The following is a 19,197-nucleotide window of genomic DNA, read 5'->3' on the forward strand; positions in this document are numbered from 1 at the left end:
TCATCTATTCTTTTTGCTTATGTTTCTTCATAGCACTGATTGCTCTCTCTACTAATTGCACAGTGGCCCCAAAGGGATACATAAAAACTGGTAAGTGGCCTTACTGTCCTTTGGGCTCAGAACTGTATAGAGCACTAAATTTTTGAGCCCACACTGTTGTCTTTCTAGAGCACTAACGTCCCCTTTCTCCACCCGCTGGACAAGTTCCCAGAACTTATGGGTGTTTTTTTTCCAGAGAGGTCTCCCTTAGCTCCTCCCATTTAGTTTTGTAGCTGTGACTTCTTAACATTTAGGAGATTCTTATTCTTTTGCCCGCATCTTCAAAATAACGCTTTGCTCTGGGGTTACAGTGACACCCTATCAAAGCTTGTGAAACAGCTCTCTTCATGCAGAGGCATTCATCATCGTACCAACTATACCATCTGTTTTGCCTCCCAGCAGTATGACCATAAGTTATGGTCCTAACTAACGTGGACCACAAGAGTTTTGCTCTTCTACCATGTTACTGTAAGCCGCTAAGTTACTTCCGCAATAATTGGCCAGAGTATTCAGAATTATAGAACAAAACTTTGCCACTATACATTCAAGCACTGAGAATTCACAGAGGTATTTCTCATTACTCCATACTATTCCCCCTCCTGCTGTTAGTTGGAGCGATCTTGTGGCCATAATTCACCATGCTCGCACTGCTGGTGCTAGTACTCCACTCAGGGCTCAACCCTAGGGATGTGGAATTCCTATAGTCTTGACACCCAGGACATATTGTTTGGAGTCAAGAACTACAAGTTTTCATGTTTATTTTTTTCTTAGGACAAGTAGGCCCAACCCCCTGCAGCACAAACCGTTTGGCTGGCAGGTCACAGTACCACATAACGGATCAGGGAAGGGCATTGTCTGCAGTTAGAATAATATTGGTGTCCATATGTTAATGCTGTTCGAAGTTGTATTTATGGTTCATTTATGCAAACCCTTTATTATTAGGGTGAGTGCTTTAAGGAAATGTTGTCGGTTCGGACTTCACTAATGAGATTGGTTCCACTATAAAAAATGTGTACAGACATTTGCAAATTTTCACAATATGAAACTACGTATAATGCTCCCAGAATGCTCTCTGATCAGAAGCAAATATTTGAAGAAGATTGAAAGCAAATCTGATTCTTAGCTTCAAATATAAAATATTCACAAAAATACTACTAGGATAAGAAGGTTTTGCTAATCTAATTTGAAATTTTAGGTACCATTTCTTAAAAGCATAATGGAAAATCAGTGTAGTCATATTTAACAACATTATGGGAAACTTGAAAATAAGAAAGCATTGGCAAAGCCAATAGGTCAGACATTGGTAGTCATGCCTCTTGGTTTTGCCACTGCGCAACTTATTTTGACATAGTTTTTGTAAAACTTTATTGTTGTGGGAGCTGCTGGGCCTGCACATTTATAATAAATATTGGCAAAAAGAAAACATATTTTTTGGTCTCAAAAAGCACACATTGCTCACATATCCCGGGCACTGATCAAAACTACTTTGTGTGCAGATATGCTCCTTGTGAATGAGCATAATCTGTCACTCACAGTGAAGCCAGCGATAGAGAGTTGGAATTTTAAGAAAAACAAAAAGTGTTGGTCATCGTCAGACCTCGTTAGGGGCCCAATTTTTATAGAAATTCACAAAAGTGAACCATGGTAGATGTCCTTGCATTAGTGGTGAATTAAGACCTGTGAATTCACAAGAATTTACAGCAGTGGGCCACGAAATCGTACTCCTGGAAAATATTTGTGAACTACATTTTAGCAATATTGTTCCAAACCCTGTAAGAAGTTTTACTTCTGCCCCTGTCAGGGTTAAATTTCCAACCTTTCTCACTATGGTAAAAGACCAAAGGAGAGCTGGAGAAAATCCCTAAAACATGCAAGTTAGTAAGTTAGTAGGTTTGAACCGATTCATAAGGGCATTCGATCCCTAGAACTATTGCTTACTGCTTCTTCCGGCCCCAGTATGTGATCTGTGGAAAGGTGGCAAAAGGAAGTTGAAAGTATTCAAACTGTACTATTGTATGAGCCCTGGCATAATCTTAGAGGCTATTATCAGAGCTATTGTATAATAAAATTGCTGCCATAATTTGTTGTTGCACTAATTGGCACCAAAGGGACAAGTAGATTTTTTACAGGACAAGTAGATTTAGGACGCAGCCTGTCCCATGAACAAGGAGATTTTTTGTTAAATTCCACACCCTTGAACCTTGAGAGGAGAACCAAAGGATCATGATCACTCTCCACTCTTCTGATAACCGTAAGATTGCACACAAATTCCCAACCCTCAATGTTAACTATAGTGTAATTGATTAGTGACAATCTTCTCCTATTATCGTACATCACTTTGGCAATACTGTCTGAAACAGTATGACAATTGATACAATGCAACTGATAATTTATACCCCCTCCTCCCCCCAAAAAAAAAAAAATCAGAGAATGTGTCACCCTTCTTTGTTGATTTAAAATAACTCATAGCTGTCTCAGGAATACTTAGGGAGTGATCTTCCTTTAAAAACTCGCTATTGACAATGGCATTTAATGGTATTAAAATCACCAACAATTAAATAACATCTGCTTCCTCTTATGGGCAGCAATATCCTCCCTGATGGGTTTGAAGTAGGAAACAAAATGCCCCCAACTCGACTAGACCTCAGGGGACCAGCCAGGTGAAATATAAACATCCAAAATATCAATCACATCACCTTCAGGGCCAGTGAACCAGACCCTCAAATGCAGTACACTGGGAGGCTGGGGGGCAAATAAGCTGCCCCTAAAAGCTCGAGTTTACATTGCAATTTACATGACACCCACACTACAAGTCCCTGCCCCCGCTCTCTTGACGGCCAGCCGTTTCTGGAGCGCTTGGCCAGTATACTTATGTTTAAGAAGCCATTCATGCTAATGTTGCCAAGGGCCCACATTTCCTGGAAGCAGCATATGGAATGCTAGTCAATGAACGTTAACCAGGCCTCTTCTTCCAAGTCTGCAGTGTTCTAGGATGAAATATAAAAACACTTTTTGCTGACGCTACCCGTTTCTTTGCCTTGGGTGTTCCATACAAATTCATAGCAACAGGTGGTGGGGTTAGGCTTCCCAGTCATCAGTCAGACTCCCCTCCGGAGGTAATTCTACTGTTGGTAGTCAGTGTCGCTGCTATCCAGGACCAATCTTTGCATTCTGTTTTATCCACCGTCAGTCTGGAGTTTGGGAGCTTGATTACCCTAGTACTGTTACTTGCGGTGATACACAGGTTCTCGTGGAGTACCCCATTGACCACCTGATGATCCCTTTTTCCTGCCCCTCTGGGTGGGCAATGTATGCGAGGATTAAAAGGGCTCTGTGTGCCCAACATTGCCCTAAGAAAGCCTCTTCTCCTTGGCCAATTCCAGAACATGGCAGGACATCGACACCCATAAGACTGAGGTCATCAGCATGAGTGAGTACCAGTCTAGAAATGCCTGGCACTGTAAACTCAGCATTAGATGAATGGGACTGCTCCTGCCCAATCCTGGAACTTCACTAATCAACTTTACTATCTTTAGATCTCCTGATAAGGCAACCCTTAACTCTGGGATCACATAATAAGGAGCTAGCAGCCTTGATCTGTTCATTGCATTCTTAGAGCATACGTCTAGGAAGAGATCAATATATTCTAGACAATTGACTCGTTTTTGATTAGTTCTAGTAGTAGAGTCTGGGCATTTACTATTAATCACAGGTTTACCTTCCCGTCTTGCTCTTACAAATACTGGGGTAAGAGGGTTGAGACTGGAAGCTTCTCCTGGGTCCTCTGACTCCTCTTTGGGACTGATACTCAGGCTTCCTGTCTGGGCAGTGTGGTGACGTTTGAAGAAGCCATCAGACTTTGTGACTCAGGTGCAGTTCACAACTTGATTCCGTCGGTAGCTCTTCTCATGGGTCAACATTTCTTTTTGTGTAACCTTTTTTGACTCCACTTGATGCTTTATTGTTCCTTTGGAATCAACTGTGCCTTGACCACCATCGCACTGCATAGTTCTGTTGTTCTTAGTGCCGTTCCGGTCATTTGCACCGTTTATATCATCTTTGCATCCAATGGGATAGTTAGAGGTTGGATCATGCCCAACTATATTCTTCATCATATCATAACTTGCCAAACTGCTGCTGGGATCAGCACGCACTGTTCGTAAGCCCCTTTAAATTAAAGGCACTTTATTGAGTATAATGGGTCCTTCTTGTTTCCCCCTTGGTTTGCCCTTCTTCCCTTTATTTGTCATTCTTTCTATAATGACTACATCTTTTCCAGTGGTTGCTGGTGGTGCAGAACTTTCCATGCTGCAGTCTGGGTCATCAATTAGCCATGTTGCAGCTGCCTGAGGCATAATCATGCTCTTGCTCTCACTACTGGTAGATGTAGCCCCCAACACTTGAAATCAGTATTAAGGAGGTTATTGGCTCCATCAGCTGTACTAACCTCATAAGTTGATTTTTCCATCTGTTGGATAGTAGTAGACATATGTGACCCTGGGCTGGGCATATACTAGGTGTTTAATAGGGTAGCATGGTAAATATTGCATTTTTAGCCGCCGGATCTTCTAACTCATTTCAAGTGGTCTTCTGAGAGGCTGCATCCAAGCTTCGTCCGATTGGCACCAAGGCACGAAGTATCACAATCAATAATGATTCTATATGTTCAGTCCCGCCTATTGACTTTTCAAGTAGTGAGAGAATCGAAAACAGGAGTCTATTTAAGGCGTTCATAGCTTCTGAGATTATAAATCCTTAAAGCCTCTGGTTAAGAAGAAGTACTCTCAGCAAAGTTATTAGTGGGATGCACAAAAAAGTTTGAATTGTCTAAATGGGAGCCCCCTATGGAAGTACTCCTACTTTCCACGGGCCTTTTATCAGGCTCCCCTAGACCCTTCCACAAGTCATTGAATGTAATTGGGCCGTCTAGTTGTCCAGCACTGTCTTTAAGCGCAGTCCTAGGGGTTATAACATTTGCTGGTATATCAGGAAGGGTATAATTGAGAAACATTAGGGAACTAGTGCTCAAGCAATCATTCCTGGGCATGGGGTTCCGGGTTGATCCCACATCACTGCAGGCTCTTGGCTCTCACAGTCTAAAATGAGGTGCTTAGTCGAATGAAAGTTAGAAGAGTCACTGGCCTCTGTGGACTTCTTTGGGGTGAATGTGCCATGTTTAGCTAACTCTACTCATGCCTCTCGCTCAAGCTATTACCTTTCTGATACTCTTTGATTATTAATCATTTTGTCATGATTTCCTGCTTGAGCTCGTGCCTGGGCTTTTTGGTCAACTGAAACAGCCACAGACTTGCAGGCATCTCCATTTAGAACCTCAACCCCAACATATCTACATTTGTATGCATGGTGCCATTCTTGGGTAGCACCCAAACAGACTTCCAGAGTGGCTATCATTGAGAACCGCAGTGCACAAGACGGCATTGGTAGTTGGGGTGGTTGCTCGCTCCTTCTCAGTCTTCTGGAAGAAACTTGTTATTAATTTTGATGGCATTGTTGATAGCAGATTAGAAACAGAGGGGGTTCTGCAGATGCAGCTAGTTGTTCTAGAGTACTCAATGGGGCAATTAGCTCTTTCTGTAGGATCCATTTTCCCTTTGGATGAGTTATGAGTAGTTTATTGTACACCCTTAATGAGAGTCTCCACACCACCTGCTTCCGGCTAGTGCGCCTACTCGTTAACGCCATGGTGCTACTTCAAGAGATTTCTAGGTATTACCGAATATTTTAGAGGTGCATATTAGATGTCCCCCTGTGTAAATCTAACCCATTTAATCGCTGGTGTTAATTATAGGATGATGGGGGGTGAGTCGGTAACTCTTGTGCCGCTTGATTTCGCAGACACTACATCCTGTGTTCAATAGACTCACTAGGGAAGCAGCACACAACATGGGGTGTAGCCTTCCACAGTACAGGCAAGATACTACTTGGCAAACAAGCTGCACCCACCTAATGCTGGCCGCCTCTGCTTGCAGAGGGTCTGGGCCAGTGACTATCCACATATTGCCCGCTTGCTCTTATCCCTACAACTCTGGATCTTTCCTTTCATATAGTAAACTCCATCCACTATTCCATCCTTCTGGTAAGGGTATTTCACTTCATGCAGTCACTTTCAGGCTGCCTGACCCCGTCTGCCTGCACCTCCTCTCAAATAATAATGAGGATAAATATGAGTCTCTCTAGGTTCTCGATCTGCATTGCTGTCTGCAGCTTGACTGTGAATCTGTCTGTGGCTGATCAGTGGCGTTTGCCTGTAGGGTGTACATGCGCACGGGATAGTGCAGGAGGACTATCACCTCTAATTGTTACTAAATGCTGAGTGCCAAGAGTTAATAATCTATTCTAGAGTCTAGGTTCTAGGCTCTGGGCTGGTCAGGCTAGGCAGGGGAGACTTAACTGTGGGTTACAAAACGTTCACAGGGTGCCCCAAGGTGTCAGAAAGGTACCGACCGCTTATCGCATCCAATCTTGTTATGCTTCTGCAGCACCACTGATCTCTGCTAAAACTCTCCTAAACCCGCTCAGACACTGCCTCTGACCCATGCTCACGGTGCTCAGGTCTCAGGCCATTGGTCTCAGGTTATGGGTTGTGGAATCCCATCCCTTACTTGCCTCGCCCCCACTGTCTCCCCTCCACACACTGAGTTTCCCAACCTCCTGCATCACAGCATCACAGTGTACTTGAATTACATTAGCACGTAGAAGTAGTAGACTGAGGGTAGGGTTGCTATAACTTTATAACAGCAATCATGTTAGAGTGGTTTCACTTACACCTTTGAGGAACGTTGCTGCGGAGATTTTATTAACTTCATTGTAGTTACAATTCATACTGCGTGCCCCAGACTAGGATTTTAAATTAAAATAAACATTTAAGACATAGGGGGTCATTACGACCTCGGCGGTCTTTTGAAAAGACAGCCGAGGCCGCGGGAGACAGAATACCGCCATTGCCGGCGGTATTTCTGTCTCCCGATTATGACATTTCCGCTGGGCCAGCGGACGGTAACAGTGTTACCATCCGCTGGCCCAGCGGAAATGTCACATCAACATCGCAGCCGGCTCGTAATAGAGCCGGCGGCAATGCTGATGTGCAGCGGGTGCAGTAGCACCCGTCGCGCATTTCACTGCCCGAAATTCGGGCAGTGAAATGCGCGACGGGGCTATGCCTGGTGGCCCCTGCACTGCCCATGCCAAGTGCATGGGCAGTGCAGGGGCCCCCAGGGGCACCCCAAGTCCCCTTACCGCCGGCCTTTCCATGGCGGTGTGTACTCCCATGGACAGGCCGGCGTTTGGGGACTCATAATCCCCAGGGCAGCGGTGCTTGCACCGCTGCCCTGGGGATTATGACCGCCAGGCGGAATCCTGGCGGTAAAGTGGAGGGGCCGGTGGTATGGCCGTGGCTTTTCCGCCACGGTCATAATAGCTGGCGGAACACTGCCAGCCTCGTAATGACCCCCATAATCTTTCTACTGTATTATGCTTGAGTGTGTTATTCCTTAATGAAATAAGCTTTGGGGTTCCACTAATTGTCCCTGTAAAGGCTCATGGGATCATTATCTGAAACACATCCTGCTCAAATAGGACTCAGTGGGTTGTGGATTGGCTGCAGTACAACTAGTTTTTTTATTCGATCTGGCACACTGAGCCCTTAGTGCCAAGGAGTCTAGAAAACCCATCCCTCGGTCTCTAGAAAATATAGAGAGCATGTCAATGATAAAGAAGTCATGGACGCTACTGATACACACTGTAAACTCTTACGAATTATGAATAAACTAAAGTGACCTCAACATTTACTGTTTGGAATAAAAAAAAAAAATCTCAACTAGTCTAACTGGGTAGCATAACAAACATTAGACTTGTCTATTTTTCAATTCAATAATCTGACAGAGAAAAGGATTAAAAAAAAGTCAACTCAATCAGATTATTAAAGAACACGGGTACACATTTCTGTCTTCATCTTTCTCTCTCGCTTATTCACAATGAATGCCTCACCACTCCATATTAAAATCTTGCTACTGAGAACAGCTAATATCGCACCGCAAGTGATGCGGGACGAACCACTCGCAAACAGATTTCAGACTGACTGAACTATCACCCTCCAGTTCCCATGCACCAGGCAATCAAAGAGTTGTTTCTGCCCCCTCCAAATAAGCACTTCTGCTGTCAGTAAACTACCACTTATGCTGTAAACGCTGATTTCATTTAGATCAGTTATAACAGCTGCGGCACAGGGCTTATTTGAAGATATGTTTTCTCAAGTCCCTGCTCAGAGGCTATATAACCTCTTTACGATAATAGATGAGTGTTGTTCGTGAACTGGAAGCTAGTCCAGAGGTTGCAATGATGTGGATGTCAGTTCAGATAAAAAGGCGAGCAACCACATTCTATGCATGCTACAGACAATTCAGGTAATATGCAGCCCACTGTTACTGATTAAGGCTCCAAGAAGGTACAAACAGCATGGACACTGGGCACTAGTGGTGGATATGGCAATCTGGGGGTGGAGGTTGGCACCCAAGGATGGTGGCCTAACAAGGGGCATGAAAAGCAACATATACCTTTAGTTTTTTAAAACTCTGCTGCAATGCATTTGACAAAAAGAACAAGTGTGACAGTTAATGTGTTCTGGCTTACTCACAAACAGGCTGCATTTTAAAGTACTGTATGGGATCAGGGCACGTTCTGCAGAGATCTTGGTACCACCAACAATATTCAGGGGATAGCAATAATAACAGAAAGGTTATTCTATTGGCTGATGCACTTGCCAGAGAGAGCTGTATTCTGTCAATTCACCGCTTTAATTCAACCTAAAGTAGCACAGAGAGTTAATGTACCTACTGCATACCACATCATGTAACATGCGGAACACAAATTAGTATTTTATGTAGATAACTCAATGTGCTACTACTTTTATCACAGAGATCCTTTTGTTACTAGCAATTCATAAGTTACAATCCTTATACTGTAGCACAGAGAGCTACAAACCAGCATCAAGGAGCTGCAGGCAAACTGTAAGGTATATGTTTAGAGCCTTGTTATTTTTTCTCAATCTTTCATTATTCTAGGGTTGCTAAAAAGTGTTCCGGTGGACAGTAATAACCTCTTATTAGTACAGCCAACCCCAATCCACTGCATTATGTTTTAATGCCTGAATTTCTGTTTCTACAGACCAAGTAATTGTAAGATATAAAGCCTCACAGTATGGATATTTGTCTCCAACACCTCCGGTATGACTTTATATAATACATGTGTGATAAGGCGTTCTGACAACATACACTGGAAGGAGCAGCGCTATAAAATAAATTAAATATATTAGCAAATGTCACTAAAGTTGTTATTAGTGTAAGTACTTATAACACTAATTCAGATGGCACTCGTATACTGCATGCATAACTCTTACATAGAGGGGTTGAACAAAGTTAAAAAATCTGCCTCCAAATCAGTTTCTCTTAACCACTTCTGAATTAATAATAAGCCGAGAGCCTTTGCTTCCCTCCATGGCACTGGCACTGAGGTGTTAAGCTCTAGATAGCTCCCAACCAGGATTAGACTTCAACAAAAAAAAGGGGGGGGCTAATTGCCCTTTTAGGTGACAGGTCCAAAAGAAAGTGAAAATAATAAACAACAACTGGTCTCACTCTGTCTCAAAAATGCCTTCGAAATGTTTGGATGGTACTATATGTTTGGTGCCCTGAGGGAGATTAATTTTGGGCCAAGTGTGCTCCGGTGGATAACATCACTATACACCTGCCCCAAAGCCAAAGTCAAGATGGGTAAGCTGGTGTCGGCCAAGCGGGTGCGGGATAGAGGTACATGGCACGGGTCCCACTATCACCCCTGTTTGCCCTGGCCACTGAACTGCTGGCAAACACGTGTGCAGGGAGTTGGCCAATAGGGGGTTTCAGATTGGACTCCCAACACATATTTCAATGTATCCAGATGACACCCTTGTCTATTTGAAAGTTCTGAATGTCTTGGATCCCCGCTTGTTAAACTTAGTTGAGGATTTGAAATAGTCCAATTGGTGGCCAGTCCCAAAATCTAAGTCCAGACTGTTCTCCATGGGTGCCATCGAACAGTAGGTATACACCTACCTCACACTGACAGCAGACATTAGCTTGAACACTGAAGGCATCCTCTCGGGACTGGAATGATAGGTCCCTTTCAGGCAGAAAGTGCTACTGTTTCTTGTGGGCAGAACAGCTATCATTAAAATGATTGTGCTCCCTAGATATCTATACACAATCCAGGGCATGATGTGCCTCCTGCCTGCGTGTTTCAACAGATCATTTATGGATGGTGTGTGCACCCGGGTTAAATTGATCATGTTCAATTAAATTAAGCTCCATGACAAGGAAGGCAGATTGTCACTTGCAGATTTAGAATTTTGTTATAGGGCCTCCCAGCCATAGCATCTCCTGTGGTGGCTAGTGGAAACATCCAAAAGGGAGAGGATGCTTCTGGTGATCTGTTACTCCTCAGTGGAGTTGGGTGTGGCGCACCTGACTCTAAGACACAAGTCCCAGACAATGCCCACCTTGGTAATGCTGATGTATCGGGTCCAGAAGGTTTCTGTAACTATCCCTTTTGAGTCTGCCGTGGGGAACTCACCCAAGTTTCCGAAATCTGAAAAAGTTGCGCAGAGAGCAAGATGGATCAAGGGGCCAGGAGTAGTCAGGAACTAGGGGATCTGCATTAGGGAGGTATTTACTACATTTGAAGAGACCAGGAATACATTTGCGGTCGGTCTGGGTCAATTTCTGGCCTATGCTAAATTGACCGCAGCGATGCGCAGAGGTTGGAAGGGCTTCCTGATGCGACCTTAAGACTTACACACAGAATATACCATTGTGGGACTACAAGACAGAGGCAGATGAATCTCCTTGATTTGCAAGGTGATGCTGCAACATAGGGCACGTTGCCCTGACAATACGTGCTAAATGGGAACACGCCACTGACAGCCCACTCACAGACCTGGAATGGGACAGGATGCTCGGGAACCATAAAGAAGTATCCAGCAGTGCTAGATGTTGCTTGATACAATCTTGCATTGTGCCTATCTAACCTCACACTTCCTGATCAAAATGTAACACCGCAAACCGCTATCCTAAATGCACCCACGCTGCAGCAGACTTTTTCCATATGGTATGGTCATGTCCAATAAGCAGTTAACTCTGGGGAATGGTGAAAGAGGATCTGACCATGATATCAGCACTAAGGTTACATTTTGTAACATTGTATACTGGGCCTACATTCTGAGCCAAAAAAGGGTAAGACCCAATATAGGTTTACATCCTTGGTGTTGTTAGCAAAACATAGGTTATTAATGGATACAACCTAAAGGTCTCTCAATGAAGCTGTGGTACGAAGACACCAGAGAGGGGTTGTCTGCTGAAGAAATACGGCTCAAAATGGTACGAACTGCCAAGAACACCCCTGACGATATGCATGACCAGCTTATGATGACACAAACTCCTGGAAGGTGAATCTGATCCACCCTCGTACAGTCCCTGTGATGTGCATCATCCTACTGTTATCCAATCAGCTGTGTTGTTTCACATGTGGGGCACAAGTTTTTCTTTTATCTGCTGGTAGGTTTATCACTGGTACTATAGCAGGAATGTCCATTATCATCACCTGTTAGTTGTATTGAGATTGTCCCTCAAACGTTAATGTTGCAATCACTCCTTTGCTATTTGTCAGTGTTCAAGAAATGAATAAAAATATGTTTAAAAGACTAAAAAGAGTAACTCCAGTCATCCCTGCAGGCTGATGCTCCGAATGGTATGCAGACAACGTGCAGACACTGCTGAGTGTGCCCTAGTGTCAGCAAATTACACTGGGACAGATTTTAGCATATTTCACCGGGGCCGGCCCACATCCTGGATCGGCTCAGTATTTGCAGGGTCCCAGTGGATGCCCCCCATGTCGTCCACTACTGGATACACTGTGGCAGAGGCGGTTATAGGCAAGAGGATTCTTTGTGGAATTTAACTGCAATCAGTTTCTTACACTTGCTCAAACTTGCGAAGGCAGTGAAGCGTCCTGGATGAGTAAACAGCAGAGCTATCTGACCAGAATGATTAGAGAAGGTAAAAAAACCCTTACCCAACTGGATCTTTCTTTAGTTTACACACAATGCCCCCAGTTGCACCACACTTTAAGACCCGTTCTAAAGACAGCAGGGCATCTGCTTCCCATCAGCTTATCTTTTGTTCAGACAATACCCTCCCAGATTCAGGACATAACCCTAAGGTGATGCTGTGGTGACAAAGATTTCCATCTTGTGCTCCTGCATGTGATCCAGCGACCTTGTAAAACAGTTATCGAACCACACGAAAAAGACTTACTCATAATGGAAGCCAATGTCGTGGTTGCCAGCGATTGCTACTAGCTCTGTGTTTTGCGCGTGCCTAAACATGCTCCGAAAGCGAGCGACGTCATCAGCCCAGGCCTGCAAAACAAGGATTTGACACATTTGAATCACTCCACAAGTAGCCTGGGGAACCTGTAAAACAACAATATGCATTTGTTTAAATGTTCTTTTTGGCTTCAGGTACGGTAAGTTCTTGAAAAAGAAGCTAACGAATCCCAGAGGGTTAAAAAAAAAATGAATTTTTCAAAATAGCCATAATTTTCCAGGAGCTGTGGCGCATTTCAGTTACAAAATATGATGCAGGCAAAATACAATGAGAAAATTGTAATGAGAATTGAAGTGGACAATTCCTTCAATCTCGTCTTTTTCGGTAGACTATGATATTTTACTTTGAACCACAGTTTAAGTGAGGGAAAAAGCAGGTTCCACAAGGAAGCAATCACTGTGTCTCAACATAGAGATGTAGGACCTGAAAACAAGGAGGCATATAATCACGATTTGGGCTGGTCCAAAACAGTATTGCAATCTGGGTGCAAACACGGGTGTCAAAAGTGTACATGCACTATTTGTGCACTTTGGGCTTGGAAATTCGATGCAAAATTGATTATTTACAATCCATTTAGACGTGCCAAATTGCACATCTTTATTTTATTTAAAAAAATTTTATAGCATCACAGACCTTAAGGAATTAGAGCGCTTTGTATAAAACCCGATTTATAGAAATGATATTGATTTGAAGGAAGAAAGAACTGCAGCTGGAAGGAATAGCAGGCATTGTCAAAGCCAATAGTTCTCGCCTATGCGTGAACTATTGCCTTTGCCAATATCTTTTAGCCATGTTGATAGCAGAGTGGCTGCTGTCAGCATTAATCAAATTTAGTGGTGTGGTGCAGAGAAGAGTGGCATAGCAGAGATTGGCATAGAGAAGAGTGGCATAGAAAAGCATAGAATGGAGTGGTGTGGTGTGGAGTGGCGTAGCTAGAGCAGCATAGATTAGAGCAGCGTAAAGTACAGCACCATAAAGTACAGCAGAGCAGCACACTGTACAGCAGCACAGAGTGTTTGGCATAGAATGGAATGATGGACAGTGGAGTGGCGTTGAGTAGAGTGGTGGGGAGTAGGAAAGAGTGCAATGGCATTGAGTAGAGTCGTGTGGAGTGGCATAGAGAGGCGGTGCATATAGCGGAGTGGTATGGCATAGAGCAGAGTGGTGTAGCGGAGAGTACAGTGGCGTGGTCTAGAGCAGAGTAGAGTGGTGCAGAATGGAGCAAGATAAAGTGAGATTGTAGAGTGGAGAGGTGCAGAGTGGAATGTCGTGGAGTAGCATAGAGCAGTGTGGCGTGGTATAGAGTGGTGTGGCATGGTGTAGAGTAGAGTGGTGTGGTGCAGAGCAGAGTGGCACAGTGTGGAAGGCCGTAGAGTGGAGTGGCATGGAGTAGAGTGGTGTGTACATCATGACCCACCTCAGAGAGCTACACTGGCTATCAATCCAGAAATGTGATGCCAATTCAAACTGCTCACCCAAGCATACAAATCTCTCCACAACTACATCGCCGGAATCCTGGAACCACCTTCCACACCACAACTTCCCGCAAGAAACTGAAGATCTGGCTACTCAACTAGGAACTCTATCAGCCTACTTATCTACTCCAGTGCCTGAAGACCCCTCTGGTGATAAGCGCACTATACAAATCTTCATATCATAATGAAGACTGGAGTGGCATAGAGTAGAGTTGCGCAGAGTGGTGTAGCGTACACTACAGTGGCATGGTGAAGCGTAAAGTGGTAAAGAGTAAAGTAGCGCAGAGTGGCACGACGAAGTGGAGTATCAGAGAGTGGAGTAGCACAGAGTGGTTAGAGTGGAGTGGCACTGAGTGAAGTGGAGTGGTTTGGTGTGGTGTAGAGCAAAGTGGAGTGATGAGGTGAGGTTGGAGTAGCATAGAATGGTATTCTGTAGAGTGGAGGGGCATTTCTGTGGAGTAAAGTAACAGACTGGCATTGTGATGAGTGGAGTAGCACTGAGTGGAGCAGTATAGAGTGGAGTGGCATAAAGAGGACTGTGGTGGCACAGAGTGGAGTGGCTTGGTGTGGAGTAGTGTAGATTGGGCTGGAGCAGAGTGGCCTAGAGTGGAGTGGTGCAGAGTGCCAATGAGTGGAGTGGAGTGGCACAAAGTAGTGCATATTGGCATAGAATAAAGTGGAGTGGAATGGTGTTGACTAGAGTAGCCTAGAGTGGCTTAGAGTGGAGTGGCGCAGAGTGGAGTGGTGTAGGGTGGAGTGGTATGGAGTTTCTTAGAGAGGAGTAGTGGAGAGCAGCACACATGCCAACATTTTCAAACTGGAAAGTGAGAGACTTTCAAATCAAAATGGGGAGAATGTATTTCCCCATTGGCTTATATTGCAGCAGAGGCAGCTTTAGGTGGGAGACACCTAGAATAAATCAATTTTTGGCGTAAAACAATTATGAGTCTCCCACATGAATCAGGCTTTGCTGGCATGTATGGAGTAGTACAGCTATGGTTGTAAGTAGCCTAAACAAGGAACTGCACTTAAAATCAACACAAAGGTATGAGGCACAAAGGAGATGAATGGCTGAAAGAAACGAAAATTGGTGTGTAGCGGCAATCATCTTGAAGGTGTAAATGTGTTGTTAGTGTGGCATTTGTACATTATAATGGCTTAATCCAATGCATGTAAAATGTAATTTTATTTTAGTTGTACGAGTAAGCCAAAAGATGCAGCCACAAACAAACAAACTTCAATGGAGAAAGCAGCAAGCAAACTAAAAATAAAGGAATTGTCCTGAAACATGTACCTCAATCACAGCGCAATCAGCTGGTGGACACTAATTAAGCTGAATAAATCTGTACTTGGGCTATGTTCCACAGAAAGAAAAGGAAGTGACGCCAGGCCCGCACTGACCAGTAAAGAAGCAGAAAAGAAGAGTGACAATGAAACCAACAAATATTAATTAATGGGTTAGGTCCAAGCCTTTTATTGTAAACAATACCACTCGCAAGCGAGAGTGCATGAACTGTGGAAGGAGACATCTAAAAAGCTAGGCAAAGGTAGAGGTGGCAGCAGGGACGTGGGGAGGGGAGTACGGATCAGGGCACAGAAACAAAGGACAGCGATTCACAAGGCTTACAAAAGTGAGCCAAAGCATCACTTCAACAGAAACAAATTTCAGCAAAATACAAACATCAAAAGTAGTTATATAGTCTGCAAAAACCTCAAATTGCGTTGATAATTCTTAAACAGTTGGATCTTTAAGATTAGATATTTTATGAAGGAAAGGCTGTTTGGTGTTAGATGCGTCAGAAGAGGGGGGCCATTCCAGGAAGAGGATGGAGAACCAGGAAAGGATGTTAAGAGCTTTGGTGGTGTATAAATTGTGATATTCCTAAAAGCACGGAGGTTTTACTTCTGAAGCTTATCTTGCTGCCAGAAATGGTTAGGAGCTCTGCTACAGAGACTGGTTTGCCAGAATGAAGATACTGCTAACGCGTCCGTCTATGTCAATTTGTACACATCAGGACTCGTTTTAGGTCGATGAATCTTTGGGCCCAGTGATGAGTCTCCGTAAGACGAGATTACCAATCAATAAATCAATAACATTGTTTAAAGTTAGCATCAAAATATATTTTGCCATAACCATTAATGAACCTTCGGCGCAATCATTAGTTCTCAGACTTAAATAACCACACCTTGAAGGAGGATTTTGTGAATTTATTCCCTATTGATTACAATCTAATAATAAACGCATTAGTCTCAAAACCAAGAAGCATAAGAGCATAATCACAAAGTGACAACTATGATAAGCTTTCAATAATGCAATGATCAGCAACATAAGATAGATGTGTTGACAAGAATAGATCACAGTGGATAATAATTCATAGGGTCTCAGTTCAGCATAGCTATAAGTCAGTCACGTCAGTTCCGTCAGTCAAATGAACACCTCATCTAACCTCAAATTAGCATTAGCATGTTGGGCTTCATGCAAAACAATTTAGAATATCAATTTGGAAAACATCTAACTAAGATACCTAATCAAAATATACAGCAGTTGGTACCCAGAAAGAAAGGCAAATAGATTTCATTAGCATTATAATTACCCTCCTCGAGATAGGTCAGCATACAGGATCAGTCTTTGTCGTCAGGACATCAGTTGAATCACCGTCAGTCTATCTAAGTTAAAGGCAAGGAACACTCTCCCCTTAAGGGGGAAAGTTAACAGGGCAGTCTATGGACAAGGATGGTTTTCTAAGTCTCAAGTCACCAAATAGAGTGACAGAGTTTCTGGATGCATTCAATATCATCCCCTGCCTAATGTGTCTCGTCTCTCGTGTCATGGGTTTTTATCCCCTTTTTCGTGATACATTCCCCCAAGATTCTATTGGTTAGTCACTACACCCCACTATTGGTAACCAATCAAATTATACATTAAGTAATGCATTTGTCATTTCATGATATTGGTTCGTCTCCTAATTGGTCTTCATAATTGACGTTTTTTGTAGGTGGCATATCCGGGGTTACTTCACCATTTTGGCACACGTCTCGGGTCAAGAGTTCTCTTCTCCTCGCTTTATTGTCCTTGAAAGTGTCCATGTTTGTTTCGAAATCACACAATTTATACTAGAAGCTACTAGCATGCGAATGGGAGAATTCCATTATGTTGCTAATAAGTACAGAAAAGAACAATGGCTGGATCATGGTCGTTTGCAAGTCCGCACACTGGAGAAGCAGAAAAATACGCCTTTAATATGAGAGTTACACAGCTAGTTCGCGACTCATGCTAACTTAAGACGTACGAGTTCTAATGAATACAGTTTTAATCGTGATAATACATACAATTAAAAATGATTATTTCTTCTATTCAGCATTAGTGTACACAAGTGAATAATTCTCCACATTTATTAATACATTTCAATTATTAATTATTAATGTTGCATTGTCAAATGTAAGCATTTCACGTCTATAATATGTAATATTTAAACTACGCTCTCTCAGTCCCTCCTCTGATGACGCTCGTCATCACACAATCTTTGACCTTTAATTTTTCACCTTGCGCATAATACGCATTTCAACATCTTGCCCTTTATGTGAACTTTCCCATATTTAATTGAACATTTTCTCTCTTTCACTTTCTTCGTTCAGTCTGGCTCTTTTTGACAAGTTTCTTTTAATTTTGTCATTAATTTTGCATGCCCCCCATAATCCTAATAGACAAATCAAAACAATTAATAGACCTAACATAATTTTTGCAAGAACCCCATTCCAAATGTTGGTAAACCAGCTTCCCACTCGGGCAATTCCCTTTCCAAATTTCTCCCAAACTCCAGGTTCTTTTAAATCCTTCAAATCTGTACTATCTCTAGTAAGGTTAGTAAGCATACTTCTAATTTTCTTACTATTATCAGGTATGAATGAACAGCAGTGACGTTCATTAAGCATTTTGCACACACCTCCATTCTTTGCTAAAAGAATGTCTAAAGCAAGCCGATTTTGAAGAGTCATGGCTCTTTCTGCAGCAAGTTCAGTATCCATCAGTAGTATTGCTCCTGTAAAATTTGTCAGCATGTTATCCACAATAGTAGACAACTTTTGAATTTTCATAGAATTTAAGATAACCCCAACTGATGGGATTATCGCTCCAAATATGTCACCAATGACAGCCGCCACTGATTCTCGTCTTTGTCTAGTATGTTGTATTTCAGAAGATTTAGGTATTTGTTTTAAGTCATCAATCTGGTATATCTTTGGGAAAACTATTCCCAAATAACATGTCCCATACCATCCCTTTGGGAGACGGTAATATGCATTTAACCCACAGATGTAATAGATTCCAGGAATCGCTGGGTCTTGTCCATTTAACATGAAGGTCCATTTACTCTGAAACAAAAACACATGCCTACATTCACTCGTACCCACAAATAAATTGTCTTGATCAGATTTTGGCCTATATATACATAGCCTACCTACGTGTAATGCATCTATAGCTAATTTGCCTTGGGTTTTAATGGCTGTGTAAGCATAATCATTTGCATAAGTACTTTTTTCTAAGCCTTTTTCTAACCTCTCCTTTAATGCTTTGCGTCTATCATCTGTGTGGTCTAAAAAGCTTTTCTCTACAGAAGACAGTAAGCATGTCAGATTATTGCGATGTGCATAAGCAGTTCCAAATGTAAGTGTCGGCTCAAAGAATCCTCTAACTATTTTAATATCATGCTCTTTAGCTAACTTATTCAAAAATTCAATCACAGGCACAAAAGAAAACCCAACATCCAGATTTGAATAAAAGTATTGCACATGCTCTTGATTATAAAATCTTGTTAATAGCAAGCTGCGGCTAATCCCATAAGTAAGAGGGAGGCTATGATAAGTAACTCCCTCCTGCACAGATGAAGGAATTTTAGTACACACATAACAATCTTTCGCATCCATAGTTTCCACATACCCATTTAATAAGCGATAGAAGACATTAGTAGAAAGTTCCCCTTTTGTATTAGTTCCCTCATGCAGATGTCTAGCATCTTGTTCAAATTTCTCCCACGGTGATAATTTATTAGCAGTAGTAGTAGTCTCTGGTTTTGAAGTTGCGTTAATAGTTTCTCTCTCTTTCCACGGCATTCCTACAATCACTCCTACAATCATTATTGCACATACAACACCTACCATAAGTCCTAACCTACCACACACCTTACTTCCTTTGCTACTATAAGCCATGTTTGTATAGAATCAGAATAGGAGATCAACAATCAACTCAA

General features: G+C 42.7%; 1 protein-coding gene across 4 annotated transcripts in view; it reads right to left on the reverse strand.

The window, feature by feature from the left end:
- MPPE1 (metallophosphoesterase 1) overlaps positions 1-19,197 on the reverse strand; it is a 442,317-nt gene that overhangs the window by 274,259 nt on the left and 148,861 nt on the right. For all 4 annotated transcript variants that reach the window (XM_069219749.1, XM_069219751.1, XM_069219750.1 and 1 more), the window contains one exon: positions 12,405-12,508. In XM_069219749.1, the coding sequence (XP_069075850.1) occupies positions 12,405-12,508 (104 nt within the window). The remainder of the gene's footprint in view (positions 1-12,404; positions 12,509-19,197) is intronic.

Source organism: Pleurodeles waltl, chromosome 2_2, assembly GCF_031143425.1.
Source record: "Pleurodeles waltl isolate 20211129_DDA chromosome 2_2, aPleWal1.hap1.20221129, whole genome shotgun sequence".
NCBI lineage: Eukaryota > Metazoa > Chordata > Amphibia > Caudata > Salamandridae > Pleurodeles > Pleurodeles waltl.